This window comes from Hippopotamus amphibius, chromosome 6 (assembly GCF_030028045.1).
Source record: "Hippopotamus amphibius kiboko isolate mHipAmp2 chromosome 6, mHipAmp2.hap2, whole genome shotgun sequence".
In the NCBI taxonomy this organism is placed as follows: domain Eukaryota; kingdom Metazoa; phylum Chordata; class Mammalia; order Artiodactyla; family Hippopotamidae; genus Hippopotamus; species Hippopotamus amphibius.
This window is the reverse complement of record NC_080191.1, coordinates 50461180-50480049: the sequence shown is the minus strand read 5'-3', so window position 1 is coordinate 50480049 and position 18870 is coordinate 50461180. Positions and strand designations below refer to the sequence as shown.

The window sequence follows — 18870 nt, the reverse complement described above, 5'->3', positions numbered from 1 at the left end:
ATCTGAGTGTAATAACAAATGAGATATACAGCTTAACAGATGGACCAGGAAAAGAGACAGTCAATAACATCTTGACTAAACCACTGTCATCCCAAAGTGAGTATGCACACACCTAAAGCTGCATGTACCTTCTGAGGAACAAAACCAAACACTTCACACTCTGAGGGAAATAGACTTCACTAAAATAGTCAAGACACAAAACAAATAAAAACACAAACAACAAAAACAAGACAGGTTAGGGGAATCAGCATCCAGAGATGCTACAGTATGTTACCTAAAATGTGTGGTTTTCAACAAAAATTTGTGATATATTCAAAGAAACAGAAAAGCATGACTCATACGTATTTAAAAAAAAAAAAGGCAACAAAAACTGCCTGGGAAATAGTCCAGATGTCAGTTATAACAAAGCCTTCAAAGCATCTGTTGTAAATATGTTCAAAGAACTAAGGAAACCATGCTTAAAGAAGTAAATGTCTAATCAAATATCAATAAAGATATACAAGTTATCAAAAAAATCAGAAGGAAGTTCTAGACTTGAAAAGTACAATAAATGAAATGTAGAAGAGATCAGTGGTATATTTGAACTGGCAGAAGAAAGAATAGTTGAACTTGAAGATATATCAACAGAGATTATACAATCCAAAGAGATAGGAAATAGAAATTTTAAAAACGAACAGAGCCTCAGAGAAATGTGAGACACTTTGAAGAATACCAGCGTACATATAGTAAGAGTACCAGAAGAAATGGAGAAAGGAACTAGAGCAGAAAAATATTCAAAGAAAAATTGTCCGGAAACTTCCCAGATTTACTGAAAAACTTTTATCTACACATGCAAGAATGAACTCCAAATAGGATAAATACAAAAAAATATACACTCAGGTACATCATAGTAAAAATGGTGAAAGCCAAGAAAAAGAGAAAATCTAGGAACCAGCAAGAGAAAAACAACTCATCACATGCAGTTTAATCCCATATAATTAAGAAATGATCTCTTATGAGAAACAAAGGTGGCCAGAAGGCAGCTGAATGACATAGTCAAAGCACAAAAATAAAAAGCTATCAACCAAGTCTCTTATATTCAGCAAAAAATATTTCTCAAAATTGAAGGTGAAATAAAGATATTCTCAGATAAACAAACACAGTGAATTCATTCCCAGTAGATCCACCTTACAAAACAATAAAATAAAATACTGAAGGAAATTCTTCAGGCTGAAAGTAAGTTACCCTAGAAGAAAATTCAAATACACACACGCTCACACAGCACAGGTAAAGGTAGTTAGACAATTATAAAAAGAAAACAGTATAAATGCATATATTTTCTTCTTTCTATACTTAAATGATTTAAAAAGCAACTGTATAAAACAATATGCATATAATTATATTTGGGGACCTATAGCATATAGAACTGTAATATATTTGACAACAGCATAAAGGTTATGGGTGGGAGTAAAGTTGTATTAGAGCAAGGAAATGACACCAGATGGAAAATGGCATCCACAGGAAAAAAAAATGTAGAGAATAAGAAATAGTACAAAGACGGTAAATATAATAAACTTTATAAATACATATTTATTGTTTTCTTTTGTGAGCTTCCTTAATAAACATAAATTATATAAAGTAATAATTATAACAATGCATTGCTGGATTCTTAACATATATAAATGTAATACATGTAACAGTAATAGCACAAAAATAAGTAAATGGGAATAGAACTATGTAAGAATAATATTTGTGTATCTCATTGAAATTAGCTTAGCATAGAGTTGAAGTGGATTCTGGTAAGTTAAGACTTATTTGGTAAGCCCTAGAGCAACCGATAAGAAAATAAATTTTGTAATGAAAAAATGATTAGGGGTGGAATAGAGAAACAAAAGGATATGAGACATATAAGAAAATGTAAAATAGCAGTGTAACAACTACACTACATGTGAAAGGATTAAGCAATACAAAAAAACCCCAGAGATTATAAGGTTAGATTTAATTATAAAAAAGCTTCCAACTACATACTGTCTATAGGAGATTCATTTAAGATAAAAAGATACAAATATGTTGAAAGTGAAAAGATGGAAAAAGATATATCATGTAAAGAGCAATTATAAAAGACTGGACTATCTATACTCACATCAGGAAAAAGTAAACTTTAAAATAGAAAGAATCACTAAATATAATGAGGGACATTTTCTAATGATAAAAGTGTCAATTCATCAGGAAGTTATTATTAACAGAAACTGAAAATACGTGAAGCAAAAACTGAATTAAAGGGAAAACCAGAAGATAATTTAACAGTAATAGTTGGAGACTTCAATACCGCCATTTTCCACAATGGATAAAACAACTAGACAGAATATCAACAAGAATTAAAAAAAAAAACTTTAATAACACTATAAACAACTAGAATTAACAAACATTCATAGAACACTCAACCCAACAACAGCATGAAACACATACTTTTTATGTGCACTTGGAATGTTTTTCAGACTAGATCATATACTAGACAAAAAAGCAAGCCTCCATAAATTTAAAAGAAACAAAATCACAGAAAAACTGTTCTCAGTTATAATAAAATGAGATAGAAAATTAACAATAGAAATAAATTTGAGAAATTAATAATGTATGGAAATTAAACTCCACAATCTTAAATAACCAAGGAGGGTCAAGAAGGAATCCAAAGAGAAAATAGAATGTAAATTGAGATGAATGAAAAGATGTAATATACCAAAACTTATGGGATGCAGCTAAAACAGTGCTTACAGGGAAATGCATACTTCTAAAGACCTACATTTAAAAAGAGCAAACTCAAATCAACTGCCTTACTTTCCACCTTAAAACCATAGAAAAAGAAAGCCAAACTGAAACCAATGCAAGCAAAAGGAAGGAAATAATAAGAATTGGAGTTGAATTTAATGAAATAGAGGACAGAAAAAAGAAAGAGAAAAATCAAGGAAACCAAACGTTAGTTCTTTAAGGAGATCAACAAAATTGACAAATCTTTAGTTAAATTGACCAAGAAAAAATAGAGAAGACTCAAAGTACCAAAATCAGCAGTGAAAGAGAGATGATTACTACCAACCTTACAGAAATAAAAAGGATTATAAAGGAATACTATGAACAACTACATGCCAACAAATTAGATAACTTAGATAAAAAGGACAAATTCCTAGAAAAACACAAACTATCAAAACTCAAGAAGAAACAGACAATCTAAGTATACTTATAACAAACAAAGAGACTGAATTAGTAGTAAAAAAAAAAAAAAATGCCCACAAAGAAAAGCCCAGGCACTCAAAGCCTTTCTGGTAAATTCTAACAAAGATTTAAAAAAGCATTACTATCAATTCTTCACAAACTTTTCCAAAAAATAAAAGAGGAGTAAATACTTTCCAACTCATTCTATGTGACTACTATTACCCAGATAAAATCAGGCAAAGGCATCAGAAGGAAAGAAAACTACATGCCAATATTTTTCATAAATATAAGCACAAAAAATGATCAAAAAAATACTAGCAAATTATGTCTAATAATATTTTAAAATAAATATAAACCATGGCTGAATGGGATTTATTCCAGAAACAAAAGGTTAGTCTAACATTCAAAAATCAAATAATTTTATATACATATCAATAAAGGACAAAAATCACATGATCAAACCAATAGACAGAATAACCATTAATGAAATCCAACATGATATAACACATAACAAACTAGTAATAGAGGGAAAATCCTGAAATTGATAAAGGGCATCTACAAAAAACAAAATCTGACATAATACTTAATGGCAAAGTCTGAGTCCTTTCCCCCGAATGCAAAGAACAAAAGAATGTCCACTCTAGGTGTTTCTATGTGATACTGTATTGAATGTTCTGTCAGAGAAATTTTGAAAGAAAATAAAATAAAGCCATCCAAATCTGAACGGAAGGAGTAAAACTATCTTTATTTGTTAATAGCATGGCCTTGTAATAGAAAATTGTAAAGAATCTACTAAAAACTATAAGAACTAATAAATGAGTTCACCAAGGTTGCAAAATCAAGATCAGTATATAAAAATCATTTCTATTTCTATATGCTAGCAATGAACAACCTAAAATAAAATTAAGAAAACAATTCCATTTCCGATGGCATAAAAAGAATAAAATAATTAAGAATAAATTTAACAAAATAATTGCAATACGTGTACACTGAAAACATCATTGAAAGAAATTAAGAAAGATTTAAATGGATAGTCGTCCCATGTTTATAGATTGAAAGATTTCACGTTGTTAAAATGGTAATACTCCCCATATTGATCTGGAGATTCAACGTAATACTTATCAAAAGACCACCTACACTTTTTTTAGAAATTTATAGGTTGATCTTAAAATTCATATGGAAATGCAAGAGATCTAAAATAACCAAAACACTTTTGGAATATTTGGATGACTCAAACTTTCCAATTTCAAAACATTAAAAAGTTACAGCAATTAGGACAGGGTGGTTCTGGCATAAGGCTAGACATTTAGATCAATGTAATAAAATTGAGAATCCAGAAATAAACCATTATGTTCAGTTGATTTCTAATAGGAATGCCAAAACAGTTCCATGTGGAAAGAATAGTCCTTCCAACAAATAATGCTCAAACAACTGGATTTCCACATGCAAAAGAAGGAAGCTAGACCCCTTACACCATATTAAAAAATAATGCAAAATGGGTTAAAAACTAAATATAAGAGATAAAACTATAAAACTTTTAGAAAAGAAACAGGTGTAAATGTAAATGACCTTAGATTATGCAATGATTTGTTAGATATGACACAAAGTACAAACAACAACAATAAAAATAGATAAACTGGACTTCACCAAACTTTAAAATGTTTATGTATCAAAGAACACTGTCCAGAAGTAAAAAGAACAACTACAGAATGGGAGAAAATATTTGCAAATAATTTATCTGATGAGTCTAATATCTAGAATATATAAAGAATTCTTACAGCTCAACAATAAAAAGACAAATAACTCAATTTTAAAATGTTCATATGATTTAAGACATTTCTTCAAAGAAGACATACAAATGGCCAAAAAGCACATGAAAATATGCTGCTCAATATCATTAGTCATGAAGGGAAATGCAATCAGAACCAGAATGAGATATAACTTTATACCCACTATGATGGAAAGAGAGATCTAGATAGAAATGGAGATAGAGATATAGACATTTTTAATGGTTGATAACAAAATGTGATAAGAATGTGGAAAAATTGGAAACTTCATACATTGCTAGAAGAAATGTAAAATTGTTCCCTTCTGCCTTCAACAATTAAAACGCCAAACAAAATAAATTAACTAACTGTTGTGTGACACTGTACAAATATCAGTATAAGAGTATGATACCTTAGGAAATTAAAATCAATGTATCAAGGCGACAAGCCTAATTTACCATGTTATTGCCTGGTGGTAGTTTTCTAAGCTGAAGAGAAGGATGAAATTGAACACAGAACAACAACAACAAATGGGCATCAGAGTTCAAGAAGTCCAAAAAGGTAGAATTACTAGGACAGGGTCTTAAAAGGAGAGAGGTGCATTGAAACAGAGATATGTGGAGGGATCCCTTCAAGTCTTTGGCTAAGTTCTGATGTGCGCATGTGTGAGAAGAAACTACCTGAAGCTGGAGACTCACTAGAAAACATAGACAAAACAAATCCTCAAAATTATACAATACTAAGGCTAGCTCATACCCTCATAAGCCTTAGTAGAAAGGATACTCTGACAAGACAGGCAAAGATGTTAAAACACCTGTTGCAAATATGTTTTATGTATTCCAGACAGTAGAGAAAAACACGACCACATTAAGAGAAATAAAATGTAAATAAAAGATCTAAGTGTGAATTCTAGATATGAAAATCACACTATCTAAAATAAAAAACACACATGATGGGATTAAGAACAAAGTAGACCCTGAAACACACACACACACACACACACACAAGCAAAAAAACTCAGTGTACTCAAAGTCATAGCAATGGAAACGCTAAAAAAATGAAGCAGAGAGAAAAGACAAAAAACCCAGACTAAGCACATAATTTCCTTGTGTAAAAATATTAAGTAGTCAAATATACATATAATTGGAGTACAAGATAGAAAGAAACAAAAGGCCAAGACAGAAGTAATATTTGAGGAAATAATAGCCATCATTTTCCAAATTTGATTAGGAAAAAAAACTACAAACCCACATATGTAAGAAGTTCAATGGGACTTCTCTGGTGGCGCAGTGGTTAAGAATCCGTCTGCCAATGCAAGGGGACATGGGTTCGATTCCTGCTTTGGGAAGGTCCCACATGCCATGGAGCAACTAAGCCTGTGTGCCACAACTACTGAGTCTGTGCTCTAGAGCCTGTGAGCCACAACTATTGAGCTTGCATGCCACAACTACTGAAGCCAACATGCCTAGAGCCTGTGCTCTGCCACAAGAGAAGCCACCGCAATGAGAAGCCTGTGCACAATGAAGATTAGCTCCCGCTCCCTGCAACTAGAGAAGAAAAAGCCCGTGCACAGCAATGAAGATCCAACGCAGCCAGCAAATAAATTAATTAATTAAATAAAATAAAAAAGATTCCTAAAAAAGAAAAATAAGTTCAATGAACTCCAAGTCAAACAAATATGAGGAAAAATACATCAAGGCTTATCATAATCACATTGCTGAAAACTAGTGATAAAGAGACATGCTTAAAGCAATAATAGATAAAAATACACAGTAGAGAAACAAAAATAAGAATTATAGCAACTTTCTCATCAGAAGTTATGCAAGTCAAAAATATATTTGAATAATATCTCTAAAGCACTGGAAGTAAAAACAACTATCAACCTAGATTTCTATACCAGAAAAAAAATTTTAATTAAGGCAAAATAAAATCTTTCACAGACAAAAGAAGTGAAGAGAATTTATCTCAGCAGACCAGTTCCTCAAGTAATGTTAAAGGAAATTCTTCAGGCAGAAAGAAAATAATCCGATGAAAATATGGATTTACACAAGGAGTGAAGAAGATCACAGATAGTATCAATAATTATATGGGTAATTATAGAAGATAATTTTTCTCACTTTTGATTTCTTGACTAGCTAATTGACCACTTAAGCAAAAATAACAACAATGCATTTTGAATTTTGGAATAGAATTAGAAGTCACATATATCATGACAAGAGAACACAGGTGAGGAAGGAGAAATGTATATATATTGGTACAAAGTACTTACACTATATGTGATGTGGTATAACATTTTTGGAAGGTGGGGACAATAATAACTTTTAAAAGTAGATTGTAAACCCTAGATCAACTATCCATAAAATAACATGGTAGCTAGTAAGTAAAAAATAAAGATAAAATGGAATGCTATATATATATATGTATTCAATTAATTTCAAATAAGGCAGAAGGATAGAAAATAAGTAATACATGTGCATATACAGTCAACTGTTCTCAACTAAATGGCAGGTTACTTCAATGGGGAAATGATAGTCCTTTCCATACACAGTTCTGGAAAAGCTGGATATTCTCATGCCCCCTCCCCCCCCAAAAAAAGCATTCACTCATCTCACAACATACATGAAAATTAATTCCAAACATATGATTTAATCATATCCAGCTATAAAAGTAAAAATTATAAAACTTCTATGAAAATGTTTGTGACCCCAGAGTAGATAAAGCTATCTTTGATAAAACACAAAGCATAAGCCATAAAAAAAAGACATTGATAACTGAACTTTTAAAACTTTAAATGTTCCATTTTTCAGATACTATTAACAAAATCAAATTTTCAGACACATACTGATAAAATATTGCAATACATATATATTATAAATGATTTGAGTCCAGAAGTTATACGGAATTTTTATAACTTCATAGTAAGGCAAACTTGATAAAATGGACATAGATGTGTACAAGAGATTTCACCAAAAAAGATATTAAAATAAGTACATAAAAAATGTTTAACATTACTAGTCTTTAGGAAATGCAAATTAAAACAACAAGGACAAACCACTGTATATCCACTAGAACAGCTAAAAGCTAAAAAGACTGACAATACTATTTTGGTGAAGATGTGGAGGAATTAGGACTCATACACTGCTGATGGAACTGCCAAATTTTACAGCCACTTTGGAAAGTAGTTCTGCAGTTTCTTATAAAGTAACTTATAAAGTTAAATATATACTTACCATGTGACCCATAACCTCACTCTAGATATTCCCTAAAGAGAATTAAATATATGTGTCCACCCAAACATACATTAATATTCATCCTGCATTATTCATTATAGTCAAACCTGGAAATAACCCAAATGTCCATCAATAGGAGAATGGATCAGCAAATTGAAGCATGTCCATGCCATAGAATACTACAGTTGACCCTTGAACAAAGTGGGGGTCAATTTACTTACAACGTACACTTATAGTCAGCACTCCACATCTGCATTTCCTCCCCATCTACAAATTCAATCAACCACCAACCATGTAGTACTTGTAATGTTTACTAGTGAAAAATATCCATGTAAAAGTAGACCTGTGCAGTTCAAACCTGTGTTGTTCCAGGATCAATTGTACTCAACAATAGTAGTTCATTGGTCAGCCGTGGGCAACCCTAGACTTGAAGATGGTTGAGGCTAAATTTGCCACATGTTTATTTATGTGCTCCCTATTCTGCATCTTGATTAGTCTGAGAACTGGAACAAGGCAATGTTTTCAGGGGGCAGCTCAATAGGCCAGTTTGAGTGTCAGGAGAAGGCAGAAACACAGGAAATAAGCAGAGCTGCAAAGAGTGTTTATTACTGTTACCACTACTACTGCTATTACTACTACTACTAATACCATTATTACTATAATATACTACTTTCATATGTATCTTTACTTTTTAAAGAAAATTTTGAAAGTAAATACATTTCCAGAAATAATAAAGCAAAATACAGTTAAAAAAAAACCAAAAAACTGGAGCTAAAATGGTGGATTGACAGGCAGTGGAGTTAAACTTCTCACTTCATCTTCCCTTTCAAATAATATCCTGTAAGCAATTCATTCATAGTGAATACCACCTGAGGGAAAAACCCTGATGTAGGCATCACAGAATAGTGATTCTGAAATTTAATTTATCTTTAATCCTTTTAAAAAAGAGAAGATGCAAAGTCCCTCACCAAGAAATTCTACTAATGGCCTGTGGTGAGATCCAGGAATCCACATTTTTAAGAGCCCCTGCTGAGTCTGATCTGCAGCCAGATTGAGAACTGACTGTCATAGGAACTACGAAAATGTATTAAGATAAATTCCCTGTAGTCTTCGATCAGCCTCAAACACAAACTTGGGTAAATCATAATGACCTCCTTTTTCATTCATTCACATTTGAGCCAGTGCCTTATAGATACAGAAGGCATCTGAAATCCTTTCCTTCAGTATTTCTGATACCTTCTAGGCGAGTAGAGACCACGGCAGTCTCTTTTAGAGACAGTCTTTCAGTTTTCAGATGTCAATTATCTGAAAGGTGGAAACAGGCATTAGCATAAAGAAAGAGTTAATCATTACCATCTTTAATGTAAATCAGCCCCCCAATTTTGTGGAAATCCTGAGCATTTCTATAGCTGAGATCTGTGCTCAGAATAACTGTCAATATGCTACAAATGATGTTTATTCTCCAGAGTACTCTAAACTAAACCCCTTCTCCTTCCCTAGCACACATTTCTCATGGTCTTTTTCTAACAGTGTAATCTTCCACAAAGCTCTCATTAATCTGCCCTTGGAGCAGGAGTGTTTTAAGGAAGAGTTAGCCTGTCAGCAGGTTAGTAATCATTTTCCACCCTTGGGAACCTAGAGAAGGGCAGGTTATGAATCTCTGAATCGTGACCATCACGCATCAGAAAATGCTCATCAGCTTTGGCAGCCTTCTGATTATAATCCATTCTGAAGGATGTCACACTTCACTGGAAGTCCACATTTACTTAAAACACATAACCTTTGCAATTTTGCCTGAAGGCTACAAACTTTAGATATTTCCCCATTTTTTTTTCCATAATGGAAATATGGGATCTAAAACAACTCATTTTTCATTAGAAACATAAGTGTATGGAACATAACACCATGGTATATCACCTTATGCTTCAAGCGTATAGAGGTTACTTTTCTAAATATGTGTTTAGGTTCCGGAAGAAAAAGACAAAAAAAAAATACACTGTAAAAACCAAGTATTTCCTTTGTTTTAAAATGAAACTGTAGGCTACTTTCCAGATAAAGGAATTGCTCCATTTCAATCATTTTTTGAATACGTGCCTAAAGTTGTTCATTGTGCTTTCAACTCATACATCATGGTGTTAGTATTTTCATGGATCAGGATTTAGATGGTGGGGGCAGGGATTTCTCTGCAGTGACAGATAATGGAAAGTGGGTCTAGTAGGTGAGAAGATTATAGAGTTGGGAGAGATGACAGGTAAAACAGCACACACCAGTACAAAAGGGATAGGCACTGAAATGTGAGGACCATATACTTATAAACTGATTGGCCAGGATATACTAGAGAGAGGGGATGAAATGGAAAGTTATTAACCTAATTATTGGATGCTTATTTTTTACAGTGGCAAAATAAGATGTCATAATCCAGTAGAACAGGCTAGGAAATGCATAATTAAATATGGTATACCTAAGTATATCCAAACAGAGACTCCTAAAAAGGTACAATGTAAACCTACTAGAAGGGCTTCCTAAGATGAGGAAGCCAGGGTAGAAGTCCAGGATAATGCTAACACGAGGCATAAGACTAAAGTCAGAAAGCTTTCGCTCACCCTCAGAAAATAGTGCGTCTTTAAGGGACCCAATATTGACACTCAGCTTTGGTTTAACAGACAAGGAAGCATTCTGTGATTAGATAAATACAACAACCTGACAGGTAAGCAAATATTTGTCCCAATTTTACAAATTCTAGAAATAGAGGCTGATTGAAGAACATCAACCATTACCACACTAGGTAAAACTTACTGATCATGGAAAGTGAAAGGGAACTCAGGGCCACATAATGAAGCTACCTGCTCTCACTATGACACTCCAAGCTTTCTGACAATAGTTATTAAGTAATTAACACATCAAAACACTGCATTTGGCATGACAAGAAAATTAAAAAGTATATAAAATCTGGTTCCTATCATTGAGGGGGTTACAATTCTATATTTACATATCTATATGATGCTATAGTATAGTAGGAAGTTTGACCCTTGTCTCCACCACTTATTAATTTAGGAATTTGGGACAATGGTTTAACTTCTCTACCTTCCAAATCAACCTTTCAGAGCTGTTGTTAGGACTGGAGATATCATATATTATTAGCCTAGTACATATCAAACCTTCAATAAACAGTACCTGTTATTACATGTTTATGCACATAAATCATGCTTATTTTCACTTCCTTCAAAGAAAAGAATAATATAGGAATTAGAACAAATCCATCAGTTAATTTTTAGAAGTTTTATAATTATAACTGAGATTTTCAGAGAAATATCACCCACTTATTCCAAATCGGCTTTTACATAGGTATAGTTCCATAGATATAGACTGGTATGCAAATAGAGAATGCTATTGTGGAGTCTCATGTTAAAACAAAAAATAATGAGCTTGAAAATAAGGGCTCCTTTATTGAAATATCATATAATACATTTAATACTAAGAGAGAAATAAAAAGGCTTCAAAGAAATAGAGAATAATTACACAGAAATGTAAAATAATTTTCTCATGGAGATACCTCTGTTTATTTTCCCAAGTAAGGTGGCTCTAAACAATGAAATAAATCTCTACAAGTGAGAGCAAACTGAAAGACAACTGAGGATAAAATTAATATCTCTTAAAACAATCGTAGATTGACACACACAGTATAACTTAGTGCATAAGAGCATGAATTCTGAAGTCACATTGCCTACGTTCAAATCCCCACTGCGACATTTTTTGACAAATTCTTTACATCTCCATACATTAAAACAGAAATAATATTAGTGGCTATCTCATCATATTGTTACGACGATTAAATGAGCTTATGTATACAAAGTGCTTAGAACAGTGCCTGGCATACAGTACGTCCTGAACAAATGTTATCATCATCAACATCGTCGTTCTCACCTCCATCATTAAAATATAATTATAGATACGCTGCACACAGTTTTGAGAAGCATCTCCAAAGAGGCAGTTTCATAAAACCAAGAAAGAATGGTTCTTCTGTATGATGATTAACCTGACTATGGTTAGTTAACTTATTTGGTGGGAATATTATTCCAATTTGTTCAGAGTCAAAGGTTTGATTTTCATGTGGATATGCTGGCTACATTCCATGACCACAGATTAAGACACTAATTCTAAGCAGCTGTATTCAATGAATTCTCCTGGTTTTAACAAAGTGACTGGTGAAAAGTGTAAACTGATTAATCCAAATTCATGAATAACTTTAGAGAAAATGAATCTATAAATATATTTCTTTTGAACATAGTTTAGTCGTATGGTCTTATAAATTATAGGACTGGAAAAATACGTAAAGATGATCTGGAGCCAAGTCGTTAATTTTTATAGAAAAAAAAATAGTCTCAGAGACAAAAAGTGACTTTAGATCACATGAGTACTTTGTGGCAGAGCTAGAACTCTTAGCTCATGTTTCGTTTTGTTTTTCCATAATATTCTTTAAATATAGGATTTTTAAATATCTCTGAGAACTTTCTATTTAAAAATTCTATTTGTGTCATGATAGTTTATTATTCCATTATAAAGAACTCAGTCCCAATGACAGAATGTGGGACTTCGAAGGCCGTTGCAAGGACTTTGTAATAAGAAAAATGAAAGGCTATTTTCAGGTATTGAGCATGTAAGGTTAAAAGATATTACCTGACTTAAATTTTTGAAAGATCTCTCTGCCTTAAGAATAAATGGTGGGGAGGAGCAAGGATCACTTAGGAGGTTATTGGAATAACCCAAGTGAGAGATGATGTTGGCTGAGACTAGGAGGGTAGCAGCAAGAAAGGCATTAAGTTGTCAAAGTCCGGATACGTTTTGATTGTAGCACTAACAACATTTCCTTCTATGTTGAATGTGAAATGTAAGAGAAAAGAGGAGTCACAAGAGACAAAGGGGTACAAATCTCCATTCAGGAATTTCTAATTTTTTTCTTAACTAAATGTCTCTTGCTGCGGTCTACACCGTGATTTACTTAACTTCACCTCTATGAAGAGTTCCATCACCATCTACACAATGCCATCTTGTGAATCTGGCGGCATCCAGAATCATACCATGTATTGTGAAAGAAACTAAACAATGGTTCCTGACCTCAAAGAAGTTTATCATTTGGTAAATGAAACCTTTAAATAGGGAGGAGATATACTTGGTAGCGTCACAAATGTATCTAGAACTTGCAACTTTCTGTTAAACTGGAACACTTCCAGGCATATCTGCTGAAATTAGGGAACTAAGCTCACCAAATGTCCATTGGCATGAGGGACAGAGGAGTGTTTGGGTTAGAATTCATTGCACAGGAAGTGGGAGAATCAAGCATCTGAAGGAAAGGCTAATACTAGCTATGCCATCGTGTTACTACTTGTCTTTATTGCCTGCCTAGTTCCCTCTGGACTCATACCTGGATTCATATCTCTCCCCAGGAAGGGAGAGAGCTGTGAACAAAGAATGAAAAAAAGGCTGTTTTCCACTAAATCCTCTAAGATATGAGAGTAAGAGCCAATACCATTTTGATAGACCCTCATGGAATATAGCCTGGAAAATCAGAGAAGCACTGTGTGGCATAGCTTTGACATCTCCAGGGCTCTGTGCTTTATTGGAAGGGACCATTGGTACAGGGAGCAGTGTCTTCAGAAGCATATGTGTTCACTGTGATGACAGTATCTCTAGGATACATCAGTAGAACCCAGAAGAGGTGAGGCAGAGAAAGAGAGGAGTAAAAGAAGTAGATATCACATGTAGCTGACCTCATCGCAAGCAAGCACATGTGAGACTCAGAAATACCTGTATAGACTCAGTTGCATTATTAGCAGGTAAGTAAGAGCCAGAGAGAGAAGTTTATATTACTATTCTTGACCAGCTTTTAAGTAATGATAATAGAATGAATTCTTTACACTACAATTACCCACTGCAGCCTTTTGTATAAATATATTTCATAATTAGGCAGTCTTTATACACTAAAGCTCACATATTTTCTACATTTGTTCTAGAATCCAGGTAGCTAGCCTCTCTTTGGGGATATTAAACAGAATGAATCCTGTAAAACAGACCTTTCTTCTTAGAAAATGGTAAACATGAGAATTTTTTTTAAACAAGCACCCTTCATAAAAGCAGTCATTTTACAAAATCAATTAAAAGATTGAATATCTATATGCCATCTGTCATAATGCATATATTAAGAACCTTATTCCATGTAACACTTCAACAATGCTGCTTACATCCTTTTTCACTCATAAAGGAAGTAAAGTGCTTCTTTAAATACATCTTCTTTAGAGACACTTTCTTAAATGGCTTCACACAACCATATCATGTTGAAGAAGCCAAAAAGTTACTTTGTGGCAGTGTGCCAATTTTACCCAAAGTCAATAATTTTCTTAATCTTGAATTATACTTTGACCTTGACTTCATACATCTTCATGCCTAGATCATTTCTTTGTTTCTTTATTCATTTAGCTTTATTTCCATCCTACCTGCTACTCAAAAGTCTTTGACAGGCTCTGTGCCTCTAGTTCCAAATGACAGTGGCTTTAGTTTTACTAGCATTGCAGTCATTACCACAGAACAAAGTCAACACCACTTGGGAGTTGTCCACACCACTACTGCCCAGTTTCCTAGAGAAAAAGATCAGTCGTTAAGGTGCTTCAGCAGGTGAGAAAACTTTTGTATTCTAGCCAGAAAAGAAGATGCAGAAAAAAAAGAGATCTAGAAGATGAGAGTGACAGAGTCAGAAATTAGGGGAAGCTTTCATTCAAGCAAACTTAGTAGGTTCCTTGGAAAAATTTATCAGTTCCTTTATGTAGTATTAGAAGATGTTAAATTAAACATGATACCCATTAGGTCAAAAACCCTATGAAAAAATACAATGATACTGAAAATCTCCACTCTCACATAAGTACATATGGTTTAGAAAGAACACAGATTTTGAAACCTACCATCTGCAATTCCAGAAATTACATGCTGAAAGCATCACAATTAGCCATTCCATAAGTTGTAAGAGATTATATTATCAAGTACAAGAGTTCAGCTGCATGTCTTCACCTGCATTCAGCTAGCCCTTTAAACTTCAGATCTTGATATATATTTCCATCTTCACTACTGCCCTCCATCCACCAACACCTCATTAAGATATCTATGCTTAGGAATATGAAGACAAAAGTATTTGTGTGGTTTGGGGAGGAGGAGGGGTGGAAGAGGGGAAGCAAATGAAAAGAATAATTCGCCAGGACAAAACATTCTAGCAACAACTTCCCACCTTTTTCTGAAATAGTCTCATCATCTTGTCATCAACTGCTCTGATCTTATCTATTGTGAAAATGGCAATAGCCCCACTCTCAGCGAGATCCAGAAGGAATGCACAGCACATCTCACCTGCTCTGGAGTCAGGAAGCCCAGTTTTGTGAGAGCAAGTACATGTGTGGCAAAGTGTGTGTGGGGGGGGGGGGGGGAGGGGGAAGAGAGAGAGACTGAGGTTTACCTTCCGATGAGGGAGAACTCGCCCACCACACCAAGGCGCCGCATGGCACTCAGGAGACCTCGGACAGTCATGCCTTCACAGAAGCAAACCACCACTCTGGCCTTGGGAAGCCGCTCTCGGAGCTTGCGCAGGAGTCTATCAAAGCTCTTCTCCCCAGCATTGCTGTAGATTTTGTCTGAATGGGCGATGCAGAGGCCTTCCTGGGCAGCCAACTCTTTGAAAGCATCCATTCCGCTCTCCCCATAATTCCCTGTCCAGAAACAATCAGCAGATGTTCAAGACAACCTGGCAGCAGCAGCACTTGCAAGCTTGAATAAGGACTCATTAGTCACAGGGAATGCAGAGGACAGGCTTGTAACTTGTAAATATAACTGGGACTGAAGGAAGATCTGGATGGATTAAAGAGAATAATCAGATGTAGTTAAACTATCAACTCTGTGAAAATAATGGAAAACTATATAACTAGGGTGTCCACAGTGAAACAGGTTTTGAGAAATGAGGGTTGGCTGCCCTATTTTACAACCATGATTACTAGTGGTTGTCCCAGATTTTAGCAATGTGGGAGAACTCAGCACATTAGGGTAGGAGGTCAACCAGCACAATGAGATGTGCTCATTCGAGGGCTTGCTTCAGCTGGCTGCCAGGTTAAGAGCAGACACTCATGGTGATAGCAAGTCCTGCAACATTTCCATGAAGAGTGAGCAAGCAAAGCAAACGTAGTACCTGGCCAGGCAGGAATACACAGACAAAAACCAGCTACAGGGCTTAGTCAAAACGTACCACACTTTGATAAAGTGATAGGATTATGGGAGATTTGGTCTCATGCTTTGATTTTAATATTATTATTGTAATAAAATATACTTTAAAACTAACAACTCATACAAATCAATGAAATAAAACAAATATCACATTGTGTCAGTTCCCCATCTCTCTATTTCACCGATGAATTTAGCGCCCACCTTAGTGTCCTCTATATCTCTACTCCCTTCTCCAAGTTTGGGGATTTTGATACCCATGTAAAAGATCCAATACTACTTCCTCTCATTTTCTCAACCTCCATCCAATGATACTTCCTGTAACCCACCTACTTTCATGTTCACACTTTTGACCTTGTTATCAAAAATGTTTCTAATATCTCTGCATGTGAATGAACATCAAACATCCCAGTCTCTGTTTTGGTCCTCATCTTTCAAGCTCATATGTTTTACTCCTCCTCCTCCAGCATTTCTTCAACCTCATAAAAGGCTCAAATCCATTTAGTTCCCTATTTTTTTCCATCGTCCCTCCCATTTACCTCCTACCCCAACTTAGACATCATAGCCTAGTCTCATAATTACTCTCTTGCAAATTCTTTAACTACCCTGTCTTTTTCCTGACAAAACCCTAATGCTAGTTAAACCCAACTATAAATCTATTCCATATCTATACCTGAATACCTGAACATGGCTAGGAAAAAGCTCACAACCTTAATGACTGGTTTTATTTAAAATTCATGAGCATATATACCAAAAGGGCACTCAATAACACAAGGAAATTTTACTACATCTCCCCTTAAATAAATGTTCCTAATCCCTAACATGATTATTTCATCCTTATCCTTCTCTCCTCCAAATCTCCAAACTATTGAACTCAACTGTGACTCCCATCTCAGCTGGGGTCTTTGTTTCATTCACTCCCATCACCACAGAATCTTCTCTTGTCAAGCTGTTTTCTTGTCAAGGTCATCAGTAATTTCCCTGTTGCCATATCTCATGATCTGTTCTCTCTCTCTTCATCTTCACCAACCCCTGAGCTGCATTCAAGAGTTGGCTACCCTCTCCTTGAAACAATGTATCCTCTCAGATTCTGTGACACAACCCTCTCATGGTTTCTTCATCACTCAACTGACTACTCCTCAATGTATTTGCTAGATTTCTCCTCTCTGCTCAACTTCTAAATATTGTCATGCCAGGACCCTGTCCTGGGAAATTTTCTCTTCTTTATCTATACACTAACTCTAAGTACCCTCATTTGCATTCCTTCAAACATTATTTGAATACAATGGTTGAATCCCAAGTATAGATCTTCAGACTGAACCGCCTTTTGGAGCAAAAGATTAGTGTATTCAATTCCCTACCTGACACATCCACATATAGACATCTCATCCTTAACATATCTGAAATAGGATTTTTCTCTCTCCACCCTGAAAAACTGCTCCTTCCAGACATCTATTAGTAAATTGTGCTGTTATTCACAAAGTTGCTCAATAACAAAATTTAGGAGCTGTTTTGATTTCTGTCTTTCTCTCATATTTCAGATCCACTCCCATAGACTCTACCTCTATATGTTCCTAACACAGTCTCTCTCTTCCATTTCAACCTCTGACCCAAGTGTCTTGGATCAGGTTCCCTAGAAACAGAGCTGAGATGAGGATTCTTGTTCAAGTTTTTTATTGAGAAAAAGAGAGAGATTCAGGAAAGAACGAGAAGGGAATGCTAAGTAGCAACGTCATCTTGGCTAAATGTAAGCTTCGGTCTGATTTCACTAGAAGTGCTAGAGTACAAATTGTACCAGAGTTAGCCCCACCTTTAGGCAAGGGGACCCCATTGTCAATCAGTTACTGTATAAGGTCCACAAGAGGGGAGGGGAGGTATAGCCTCCCAGGAAGGGGCCGGCTGGGATTGATAAAAGCCTACTCTCCAGTAGCTAGGAAATAGGTGCACCAGACAGGTAGAGGGAGCCTATGAAGGCCACCAACAATGTCCTCTACCCAAGTAACTATCAGTTCTTGCCTAGACAACTGTCCTAGTTGCCACATTGGTCTCCTTGCTTCCACTCTTTTCCCCAATGATTTATTCCACAGTTAGCGAACAGAGTGACCTGTTAAGGTAAAAATCAGATTATATCACTCCCCTGCAGAAAGCTCCTGTCTCTTTCTAACATACTTGGAATGAAACCAAATCTCCTTACCCTGGACTATCAGGCTGTACCAGGGCTGAGCCTTCCAATTTCACCAAACTCATCATTGTTCACTTCCCCTCCCTTACCTTCTCCAGCCCTATGGGTTTTTGTGTGTGTGTGTGTGTTTTCTCTTCCTGGAATACCCTAAACTCACTCATGTCTCTATGTTAGCTATTTTCATAACCTAAAAAGATGTGCTTCTACAGGTGTTTATTGTCAGTTGTCTCTCAACACAAATATTGCATCCTCTGAA

The 18870-nt window shown here is 35.0% G+C and overlaps 1 protein-coding gene across 2 annotated transcripts in view; it reads right to left on the bottom strand.

Annotated features, from left to right (window-relative positions):
• Positions 1–18870, bottom strand: part of GRM1 (glutamate metabotropic receptor 1) — a 401573-nt gene that overhangs the window by 261651 nt on the left and 121052 nt on the right. For both annotated transcript variants that reach the window (XM_057740283.1, XM_057740284.1), the window contains exon 2: positions 15678–15927. In XM_057740283.1, the coding sequence (XP_057596266.1) occupies positions 15678–15927 (250 nt within the window). The remainder of the gene's footprint in view (positions 1–15677; positions 15928–18870) is intronic.